Raw genomic sequence first — 12400 nt, 5'->3', positions numbered from 1 at the left:
TATATCGTAATATAATATATAAATATATATTTTTATAAAAGTGTATAAATATAATATAAATAGAGTTTAATGAAAAGTGAATAACTCCGTATATGATATAAATGGAATGTAAAAGGAAAGTGAATAATTATTGATTTATAACATATATAAGTTTTGGAGGGAAAAAAATTGCGAGGATTAATCACAAATCGACATGTATTCACAATTATTTTACTTTATTAGAATATGTAGATTAGTAAATGTTAATAAAAAATTAGTAATTTTATAATTAATATTTCAGGAGTATTAAATTAAAGATTAAAGATCATAACCCAATAAAACATTAAAGAGTACTGAATCAAAATTGGCCGGAAAATATTAAAAATTGGACGGAAATTATGTTTCTTAATATTTAGTAAAGAAAAAAATAAATAATTGGACAGAAAAAAACATAAAGTAGACAGAATTTTAGAACTGGACAAACAAAACAATAAAAAAATTGCCCGGAAAACAATTAAGAATTTGGACGGAAATTCAGTTATGAATATTCACTAAACAAAAAAATAACAAATTCACCGGAAAATCTTATTAAACATAAATATATGCTTATAACATGGCCGAAATATATTCATCGGATATTATAACAAAACAAAGTGGCCGGAATATATTCATCGAATCTTACTATACTATTAAACCAATATGCGCAAGAATGGATTGTTAATTACCTTTAATATACTCATCGGAGAATAGATCTGTTATAAGAATCATCAATTGAGGAAAAAAACCCTTATAACATCTCCTCTGACAAACGGTGAATTGAACGGAATCCAAACGATTGGAGACATGTCCACCTATGAAAGTGAAGAATAACATGGTAGATTAAAAAATTGATGGTGAATAATGTAGAAGTCGGAATATGACCGCCGGAATTAGAGTTGAATATGAGCGGCAGAATTAGGGTTATTATGTTCGTGAAAAGGTTAGAGAGAAAAATGACTGGTTGCATTGGTTGTGGGTTATGGAAAATGGAGTGGGTTATGTATTTTAGGTTTGTGGTTAATATGACACATGGCATCATAGAGAGACTCTTAGAATGGAATATGGTGAGTTGGAGGCCTAGGTGGACAAGCTAGTAGAATGTCATGTGGAAGAATGTATTGCTTTAATTATGGTATAGCCCGTGTTACACACGGGTGGAAAAACATGTCAACAAACATAATAAATTTAAATAACAAATTCAAGCAAGACAAAACTTCTTCAAACTTTCGGATCAAAACGTTAACCATTTACATTGTCTAGATATTAAAAGTTAAAAGTTACAATAAGTTATTACATCGAACAACCAAAAAACATCAATAAAAGATAAACATGTTATTTCGTATTAAACCACAGTCAACTTCTTCAAACATTTTACCAAAAGAAACTCATTTTGTTTCACCACCTGAAAATATAATAAAACAATAGCATCCAAATTAAATATACCATAATAACATATTTAATAATGAGTAACATTTAAACATTAATAAAGTTGTTTTTATTAAATTGTTGTTTTTATCAAAACAAAATAACATACAACAACAAACAAAGTAAAATGACAACATAAAACATCTTTCTAACTTAAACCATTAAACCAAAAAGATATATCAATAAAAACCTTCCTCGGCCATCATTTTATACCTAACAAATTTGATACACATTTAAAGCAACCCGTTTTAAAATATTTTCAAAATAGTTACAAAATATAAAAAAATTGGAATTAGTCAACTTCAAAAAATTATGATTTTTTTTATTTTTGACCAATCTTGCAACAAACTTTTAAATACTGACATTAATATTGTGTTAAACTATCAAATTTTAAAAACATTTTATAATAGATGAATTTTCAAATAACTTTGGAAAGATTAAAAAAATTATGTTGACTTTGGAAATATTAACTTTATCATAAAATCGGTTGCTAAATAAGTATGTATATATATATATGTGTGCGTGTGTGTGTGTTAAAAGGAAAATCAAACCCGAGCTGACCCATTAAAAAAATATGTATTTAACTCTATGAAGTTTTAAAATATAATTTGTTATTATGGAAATGTCAAATCCGTTTTAAACTAATTTATTGACTGCTTAACAAAAATAGTTTGTAAAAACAATTAAAAATTTAATTTGTTCTTATTGAAATTCAAAGTTTTGACCACAAATTAAAACATAGTGGGATTAGATAATATTAATTTTGTTAAACGTATTATGTATAGAAACTTTATAAACATAAGTTTGAATATAATAAACCGGTTTATTGCAAATAATTATCTCCAAATATAACATATTGATTCTATAATGTACTATTATTAGAATAATTATACATTGAATATTATAAATTAAAAAAATAAATTATATTCAAATAATCATGTCCAAAAATAACCGATTGATTATAAAAAAAAAGTATTATTAGAATGTATTATATTCTAATATTTAATATTTCCATGTTTGAGGTTTTTCGAAAATCAGTTAATATTTAATAATAATACATTGAGTAATTTAGGAATCAAATAATAACAATAATAAAAACATAAATTATTTCTTAATTATTGTTTTTTAGTCAAAGCTTTAAATCTAATTTGAATTTCAAATTATAGTAAACATGTCAACTAATAACGGATTAAGTTAATGTATATTTATATTTTTAGAAAATTCTAGAATAAATTATATTTGCAAGATCAATATTATACTTTAATATGTATTTTAAAGATCAATATTATAATATAGTAAATTTAGTAAATTTATATTTAGTAAATATTAATAAAAAATAAGTAAATTTATAATTAAATTTCTGGAATATTAAAGATCAATATTATATATGCAACAAATAATTTACAAACAAATTTATTAAACATTCAAAATAATTGTATTATTAAATCGAAGTTTTTGACTTTTGATAAAACTGAGTCAAAACTGGCGGGAAAAAAATCAAAAATTGGACGAAAATTATGTTTGTTAATATTTAGTAAAGAAAACAATAACAAATTGGACGGAAAAAAAATTAGAAATTGGACGGAAATTCACTTCTTAATATTTATTAAACAAAACAATAAGAAATTGGATGGAAAATTTAAGAATTGGACGGAAAATTTAAGAATTGGACAAATAAAACAATAAAAAATTGGACGGAAAAAAATTAAGAAATTGGATGGAAATTAACTTCTTAATATTAACTAAACAAAACAATAACAAATTGGCCGGAAAATCTCAGAAAACATAATATATGCTTATAACAAAGTGGCCGAAATATATTTATCGGATATTATAATATATAACTAACTCTACGTGCAAGAATGAATTGTTAATTACCTTTAATATATTCATCGGAGAATCTATCTGTTATAACCCTCATTAATTGACAAAAAAAACCTTATAACATCTCCTCTAAGGAACGATCAATTGAACGGAATCGAATCGATTGGAGACATCAATAACCTTGGAAGTGAAGAAAATCATAGTAGAACGGAATCGAATTGTTGGTAAATACTGTAGACGTTCGATGTTGGATATGAGCGACGGAATTAGGGTTCGTATCTTCGTGAGGAGGTTAGAGAGAAAAATGAGTGGTGGAATTGGTTGTGGGTTATGAAAAATGGACCGGGTATAGTTTTCTGTGGACAAAACGGGTTATTACGGGTCTTGGGTTATAAAAATTGGAAAATGGGTCCGTGTCCTCCACATATTTAATATTGATTTATTTTAATGGCTAGAAATATTAAAATAGAAAATATTCCAAATGGCATCTAGGTAACATCCTATATGAAGGGTCTAGAATAATGTCGTACAATTGTATTGCTTTAATAGTATTTAAAGACAGTTTAAACATTTAGTTATCGTAAAAATCAATTGAAAATGTTACTTTATTTGGCCACTAACAATTGACACAACAAGAGCCACGTCTACAGCTTTTAATGCCTTCTAGGATATTCTTTTAATAGTTTTATTTTTAGTAGAATACAATTTTTTTTGTTAATTCAAGTTTATAGCAAATTTAAGGTTCAATCCGGGCCTGAGCCAGTTCGGGTTAAACCCGACTTGTTTCAAATCAACCAATTATTTCAAAGGCGGCTTAAGTGGCTAAAGTGAATCAGGGGCTCACTGGTTCTCGGTTAGACTGGTCGGGCTGACACAACCTTAATAACATTGACCACAACAAAATAATTGTTGGATCAGCTGGGCTAGTCTGGCGTCAACATCTATTACAACAATAAATTTATCTACACTTGGCCAGCCTAAGTGTTGTGTTTCTCATCGTAGCGTGCAGACACCCTACTATTATTCTTAATGCATTTTATTGTCTACTAACATGAATCATATGATATGGCTTTCAGGTGGCATAACCATTTAGACCCAACATAATAGAAAAATGCATGGACAGATGATGTGGATTGGGGAATTAATTAACTAATGGATATATTGCAACAAATGGATATGTATTGTTAGGCTTAGTAAATGTCATTATAACCACTAGTTGTAATTAGATCATTTTTAACAAGAACTATAAAGTTCAATTGCAATGTAATTATAACCTTTAAAATTCATATCAACATATACAAAATAGAAGTGATAACATATGGTTTGGTTTCATTTTAATTGTAAAATAAATGTTCGGGTTACTATACTTTTTTCTAATATTTTCCGAAGTCAATAAAGCAATAATCTCATCATCATTATATTTTCTTTATCATCATAATTTTCATCATTACCATCTTCATTCGTTTACCAATTTAGGGTGGTTCTCCGGGTTCGTTTTTTGGGTTTCGGGTTTTTCGGGTCGAGTTCTTCGGGTTTCAAAGTTTTAAATCTTGACCCGAAATCCAACTCGAATCTCTTACGGGTTTTTTGGGTTCGGGTTGGGTTAATTGGGTTTTGAGTATCCTATAAAACAAAACAAAAAACAAAAAAAAATTAAAAACTACAATGCTAAAATTCAGACAACATATTATTCTTTGCTCGTAAGCAAATAATCAAATAATAAACAAACATAACTTGATAAAACAATCCGAAAGAAGAGTAAAACTAACTCGAACCATAATCATTTTCAATCGGGCGTGATTTGATTGTTCGATTACGATTGCAATTAGTAATAAACGGGAAACATAAATTAACAATAAACTATCGATCTATAATAGTTGTAATGACAACAATCGATTACAGATTTTAATAACGTTAGTGGCTAAAACTAAGCCTATTATACCTAAAAATATATTTAATTTCAAAACTAAAAGTTTGTTCGGGTTGACCCGAAACTTATAAATCAAACCCGAGAACCAACCCGAATTACTTTGGTTCGGGTTCGGGTTCGGGTTCGGATTTGGGTTTTTCGATTCGGGTTAGTTCGGGTTCAGGTACATATTTTCTCGAGTTGGGTTTCGAGTAAAAGTGAGAGCCCTATTTACCATAATCTTCATCATCATTAGCATCATGATAATCTTTATCTTCTTTTATTATTATTATTATTATTATTATTATTATTATTATTATTGATTAGTTTCTTAATTAGAAAACGGTAAAGAGTTTAGAATGAAATTCTTTAATTCTAAACGACAAAGATTGTGATATAAACCTAACATACGTACTACGTACATAATTACCTTCAAATATCTAGCAGGACAAGTTGGCAATATATAATAAGCCGTCTTCGTCCTATACTCCTATACCATCACTCATCATTATTGCATAACAAGGACATGCTATATATACACACCCATAAGTTTGTCCCTGCTAGCAACCGCTACCAGTCTTATTTTAATCCACAGGAAGCAATTAACACAGGTATGCTTGATTTATGAACGTCTTGTTATATTAAGTTACACCAAGCCACATAATCTTCAGGTTTTGTTTCAACTTTCAAATACTAACTTATCAGGACTGGTGGAGTTGGTTGCTGAAATTGTTTCAAGCAACACGATCATTGAAAATATCGGGTAAGCCCGCCTCTAACGAGTAGGATGATAATGAGACGGGTATTGGTAGTTCTAGCTAGTCAGATACCTGATTGTAAAACCATATCCATACCCGACCCAATACTCGTCTGGTATATACCCGATCGTAAAACCATATCCATATTGGCTGATACTCATAGGGTATGTGTCGGATAATTACTTGTTGGACCAACTGGTATCGAGTGTATCCAACGGGTATTGGTAACTCCAGTTACATACACCCAATTGTAAAACTTTATCCTATTTGTACCGGGTTCAATACCCATTGGGTGTATGTCGGGTATTGGGATACCCTTTAGTTTGTTAGTTGATATATTATCCACCAGGACTCCCAAATACATTTCTTACTATTTTAATTTTTATACAATTTTATTACCCAAGAAAATTAGAATAAAAATAGAAAGAAAATGTTTGTGGGTATGGTTTGGGAAAACCTGTATGCTTGTTTCGGATAATTGAGTTGGGTGTCACCTAATACCATATATGTCCTATACCCACAACATTTTAAATAAAAATAACATGCTAGTCTCAAACCTGTCCTATTACCCGTCCCAAATGTTTAAGTTTTGGTTCGTTTGCTATCCTTATTTATGATCATTATCTTTAGCCACTCTAAGATGTACATTTGATTGGTTTTTTGTAGTTTATGTTATTATGGCCATTGAAAAGGATATGGAGCAAACAGAAAACACTATTCAAGATAATATGGTAGCCCCACTGATAGCTCAAGATGCAAAGGGCAAAGAGAACAATTTTATGGTTTATTTAAGTACATTTGTTGCAGTTTGTGGTTCTTTTGCATTTGGATCATGTGTGAGTGATAATAAATTCAAATTATATTTTTCAAATTTAATCATAAATTATTAAGATCTATGCCCAGATCATGATCATTTATTAATCCTAGTGATGATCTGATTACTCGAATTTCACTTTCAGGCGGGTTACTCGTCTCCTACTCAGTCTGCTATATTAGAAGACCTAAATCTGTCTCTTGCAGAGGTTAGCTTAAGAAACAAACACGCACATAAATATGTTTTGATGATTATAAATCATCATTTTGTAGCAATGCATTACATGCTTTTTCAGTTGCATAATCACTAATCACGGACCGACACAGTTTGAAGAATTCAGATCACACTGCATAAAGTTGGGACAAAAAGAGAAAGAATAAGTGTTGTTACAATAAATAATGAATTGATGATGACAGGAACTATTAACCGAAAAAACTAACTCACACATGGACATAATCAGGAAAAAGCACAAACAAATGTTTGGTAAGGAAAAGAGGAGCATGACCAACTTATCTAAAACTCTTTAGACATGTGTGAAATTAATGTTCAATATACTTTCCCAGTTGAAGTCCGTGGCTACCAAAAACCGAACCGTTAATGGGCCCTCCTTGCCTTGGGCTTACTAAAGTTGGCCCACAGTAATGGGCCAATCTCGCTTTGGGCTCACTGTAGTTGGGCCATAACCCTAGTGGGCCAGCCTTGCCTTGTGCTTACAAAAGTTGGGCCAGCCTTTTTGAGCCGGGCCCAAGACCAGTAATCAACTCAAAACTATAATGCATTTAAAGTATTGTTTTTGTGCAATGACTTATGAACCTCTTTTGTCTTTTTTGCTAGTACTCCTTGTTTGGGTCAATACTAACATTCGGCGCAATGATTGGCGCAATCGCAAGTGGGCCCATGGTTGATTTCTTCGGTCGCAAAGGGGTAAGTTAATAGCAATTTTTTTCACATTATCACTGTCATTTTTAGACCACATTCTACTTCATGTAAGTTCGAACATTAAAATCTTAACAATGAAACAGGCATTGAGAATATCTACCGCTTTTTGTACAGCAGGGTGGCTAGCAATTTACTTTGCTCAGGTACATAACATTTTAATCATATATTTAATTAAAAAACATACCTAAATTTGACATTTAATAGTCAAAACAATTTCTTTTTATTATTAAAGGGGCCTCTGCCTTTGGATATTGGAAGACTAGCAACAGGATTTGGAATGGGTGTGTTTTCCTATGTGGTAAGTTAAGTTGGTTAAACTTATATGATTATTTCTATTTACATGATACATTTATGAGAACTGTGACATATGTATATGTCTTGAATCGCAAGGTACCCGTGTTCATAGCTGAAATAGCACCTAAAAATTTAAGAGGTGCATTAACAGCTGCAAATCAGGTAGCAATCACATTGATTTTTGAACTTCTTGCACCTTAAATATTCAGTATAAGAAACATTGAGGTATTTTGTATTCTGCAGCTCATTATCTGTTCAGGCGTATCCGTTGCGTTTATTATAGGAACAGTGCTGACATGGCGGGCCTTGGCTCTGACAGGTTTTAACATTTAATCTAAGTATCTAACCCATGTTTATTTACAAGTTGATGCAGCGGTGTAAACAAAACGAAGATCGAATCATGTTGATTCAGTGAATACCCGTGATGAACTTCAAAACCCCCAAATCCCACCCAAAGGTCTAGGGAAAATGAAGAAAAACGAAATTTATTAATATTCAAGTCTGATCATTCATCTTACATAACCAACATATAAATAAGTGTTCTAATACGAAATGGGCTTACAACGGGCCATGGGCCAAACACAAACCCAAATATAAAAACATAAAAAGTGCTGAAAAAACAATAAAAGGCCCATAACTTTATTTAGGAGTCGTTTTTGGGCTTCGGACACGGGCCAAACCGCCATAGGCATTTGCCACAATGTGCTCCTCGTCTCAAGCTTCGATTTGACTGGTAATAGGCCTGAAACGGAGCTTCGTGGGCCAAGTTATGCCCGTTTTCGTGGGCCACCTTTGGAGACACGATCATGGGCCTCCAAATATAACATGGCCTGTTCGTCAATACTTGGGCCTTCATCACAAGTGTATTTCAATATAACAATATTGTTAATATTAATTGTATGTAATGTATTAGTACGTTTTATTCGTTTATGACACATAGGCCCGATATAGTTTCCTTGTTTTTGGTAATAGGATTGATTCCTTGTGCTGTTCTATTAGTGGGGCTGTTTTTTGTTCCGGAATCTCCTAGATGGCTGGTAAGGTTTTGTTAAATTATGATGTTAAAACTTAGAAGCTTTTAGAAGTTATATTCGGCATACATGCATACAGGCTAAGATAGGAAAGCAAAAGGAGTTTGAAGCTGCCCTGAGAAAACTTAGAGGGAAAGATGCTGATGTGTCCGAGGAGGCGGATGAAATCCAGGTTCGCATTTCATACTTTCTTTAGAAAAATTAAAAATATGTAAAATTTGTGGTTATTAGTTAATGAGGTGTTGCAATTGTCGATAGGATTATATAGAAACACTACAAAAGCTTCCGAAGGCCGGACTATTCGGCTTGTTTCAAAGAAGATATTTGCGATCCGTCACAGTAAGTTTATATCACAATATTCTACCAGTTTCATAGTTAGAATATAACTTATGTTTTTACATTTGTGTTTGGAAGATCGGAGTTGGATTAATGGTTTGTCAGCAATTCGGAGGAATCAACGGAATCTGTTTCTACACAAGCAGTATCTTTGAGTCTGCAGGTTTGTACAGAATAATATTGCACTTGAATACCTTTTTAATATCCATCAATTTAACAACCAATATAGTGACTATGGATGAAGTAAAGTGACAAAATCGGCTGGTCAGGCCGGTTGGACCACGGGTCAAAATGGGCTTGGGTTGAAACCGGTTGTTTTGACTTTTTAGCAAAAGTCAAAACGGTCTGGGTCCGGTCTACATGTTTATGTCCAATTTTTTTTATGAATAGCTAATATATTAATAGACTTTGGCTTGTTTGACTCGTTCAGGATTTCCTGCGGATATTGGAACAATAATTTACGCGATTCTTCAGGTTATTTGCAAGTTTTTTTTTAAAAAAATATTAATATAGAACCCTCTATCTACAAGACTACACGAATTATTCGTTATGAATTATTTATTTATACCAACTTTTTTGCAGGTCATCAGTACCGCCTTAAACGCACCCTTTGTAGACAAAGCCGGTAGAAAGCCACTATTACTGGTAAAGTTTATTTTTCGTGCACGTAAAAGTAAATGTAAAAATATCTTAATATATTCAAAATATATCAGAATAGTTAAACCATTGTAAAACCTATAGCAGGCCAAGGGGTTACTAACAGACTAATACAATGTATACAAGCAACAATGCCAACAATATATTATAACCTTTTGTGTTTTTTCCTTAATTTAAGGCTTTCTTCTAAATACATATTCATTTTCAAGGTTTCAGGCGCCGGATTGGTCATCGGTTGTTTACTTGCAGCAATTTCATTCTACTTGAAGGTAATCTTAAGACATGAAACATTTAGATTTTTTATTGCTCCGTCCCAAAACAAATATAACTTTTAATGTATTCATAAACTTGAATTGTTATTGTAATAATATATTGTTTTTCATCCTAACAGACTTATGAAATAGGACTAAACGCAGTACCAGCGCTAGCTGTAACTGGCATACTGGTAAATATACAACGTTTACAAAACCGAGATATGAATTAATATACTAGTCATCTAACTGTATTGTTTGGTGAATGCAGTTGTATATAGGCTCATTCTCCGCAGGAATGGGAGCAGTTCCATGGATTATAATGTCCGAGGTACATATAAATATACATCATCATCAACACAATTTTCTCATTTAAGTACCCTTGTAGAATAACGAGTTATGGTTACTGAAGTTATAACTAAAATAACGATATTTATTTTCAAATGAAACAAGTTAGGATGCATATTATTTAAACAACAAACCACTTATTTCAAATAATAAAATAATTGAACCTGTAAACATTTGATTATGTTTCATAAATATTAATATTTTTTATACTAACTGGAGACATAATAATAACAATAATAATAATGTAATATCCTTCCTGTATGTGTAGATATTCCCTATTAATATCAAGGGGGCTGCTGGAAGCCTAGCAACACTTACAAACTGGTTTGGTGCATGGGCTGTATCATTTACTTTCAATTTTCTCTTAAGCTGGAGTTCTTACGGTAACTTTTAACAATTTCAAGATTCCGAGTATTCTTAACGTTGATCATGTTAATGTGTCTTATTCATGCTTTTTAGGTACTTTCCTTGTGTATGCGGCTATAAACTTAGCCTGTATTGTGTTTATTATCGCGATGGTCCCTGAAACAAAAGGAAGAACTTTGGAGCAGATACAAGCAGCCATCAATGCTTGAATCACCATGGTATGTATGTATCAGGCTCAAAAGTCTATGGATAGGGCTGGAACAAGTAGTGTTCGTCAGTTCGGGTTTTGGGTTGTTCAGGCTTTTTATTCAAGTTTTTCAATGTTTTTATGATATTCTCTTTATAATTTTTTAAACATTCATTGTTATTGGATCGGGTTGGATTGGGCTAAGACTATGCCCATTGGTGATCCAATGCCTACAAGATCGGACAAAAAAAAAAATTAAAAAAGCCATGAGAAGATTGCAACCACGATCAAGATTGCAACCATGTTTGAAGATAATGGAATCCAAGTGTCACACTTGGGTTGGTTGGTTTTTATTTTTTTTTTTTGATTTTTCTCTTAACATAATTAATTTTAATTATAATTTGATTTTTCTTAAATAACTTATAATATTTAAAATTTTAAAAAAATTTAAAAACACAATCTTGTTTAGTTTTTTTTTGTGAACATTCCGGTATAAATTTTATTAAAAACGGAGTTCGTTTCAAAATTTGCATTTTTAATACAAATTAAATATTAACATTATCTTCGTTACCACATGTCATGGTTTTACTAATTGCTTGGATTTTGTTTAGATAACATTATCTGGCGTTATCAACTAGATATCCAAACATTATCTTTGTTTCCACGTGTCACCATGTTACTGGATGCTTAGATTTTGTTTATCCCACATATCCCACATTTTATTATTTATTTTTAATTCATAACAATTATTTATATATATTTTGGTTTTTGTTTTATAACGAATGAGTTCTAGTGAAGATGATGAACCACTCTTTCAATACTCTACTGAACGAATTGCAAGCCTATCCAGTTATATGACGAATAGGGCACAACTTCGTAATAGAGAAGCTCATAACATCCTAAAAAACGATTTGATTGAGCATATATGGCAGAAATTTGGTGTTGATGAATAAGTATGTAGTTTTGTATCATCAATATGTGTAATTTTGTATTTCATGCTACTATTGTAACTTATTTTTATCTATTTTGTAAAATGTGTTTGATTAATATATATATTTAAAGTTTTTTATATTTAAAAAAATATAATTACTTAATTATATTTATATAGTTAATCAAAACTAATTATAAATTGAATTTATTTAATAAAAAAAGGATGAGATTGGGTTGTTAATGGGAGTAAAAGATTGGAGTGGGTTAAATTTTGTAGATTGAAGAGAGAAATTAATTTTATAATGTAGGATTG

The 12400-nt window shown here is 30.9% G+C and overlaps 1 protein-coding gene across 2 annotated transcripts; it reads left to right on the top strand.

Annotated features, from left to right (window-relative positions):
* Positions 1-6361: 6361 nt before the first annotated feature.
* LOC143574308 (sugar transporter ERD6-like 7) lies at positions 6362-11355 on the top strand. 2 transcript variants are annotated; one of them, XM_077058960.1, is made up of 18 exons: positions 6369-6770; positions 6894-6956; positions 7583-7672; positions 7771-7830; positions 7920-7985; positions 8078-8143; positions 8225-8300; positions 8954-9018; positions 9092-9184; positions 9271-9351; positions 9427-9511; positions 9779-9822; positions 9931-9993; positions 10215-10274; positions 10397-10450; positions 10528-10587; positions 10873-10987; positions 11064-11355. In XM_077058960.1, the coding sequence occupies exons 1-18, from the start codon at positions 6612-6614 to the stop codon at positions 11177-11179; spliced, it is 1416 nt and encodes a 471-aa protein (XP_076915075.1). In that variant the 5' UTR covers positions 6369-6611; the 3' UTR covers positions 11180-11355. The 2 variants fall into 2 exon arrangements, 1 of the variants encoding a protein (XP_076915075.1); XR_013142570.1 differs by lacking the exon at positions 11064-11355 and having other exon boundaries at positions 6362-6770; positions 10222-10274; positions 10873-10943.
* The last annotated feature ends 1045 nt before the right edge of the window (positions 11356-12400 follow it).

This window comes from Bidens hawaiensis, unplaced genomic scaffold (genome assembly GCF_021521415.1).
Source record: "Bidens hawaiensis isolate Kalapana, Puna unplaced genomic scaffold, B.hawaiensis_p1.1 tig00026897_1, whole genome shotgun sequence".
Lineage (NCBI taxonomy): Eukaryota > Viridiplantae > Streptophyta > Magnoliopsida > Asterales > Asteraceae > Bidens > Bidens hawaiensis.
The sequence above is the reverse complement of the archived record's forward strand: the minus strand, read 5'-3'. Positions and strand labels throughout refer to the sequence as shown.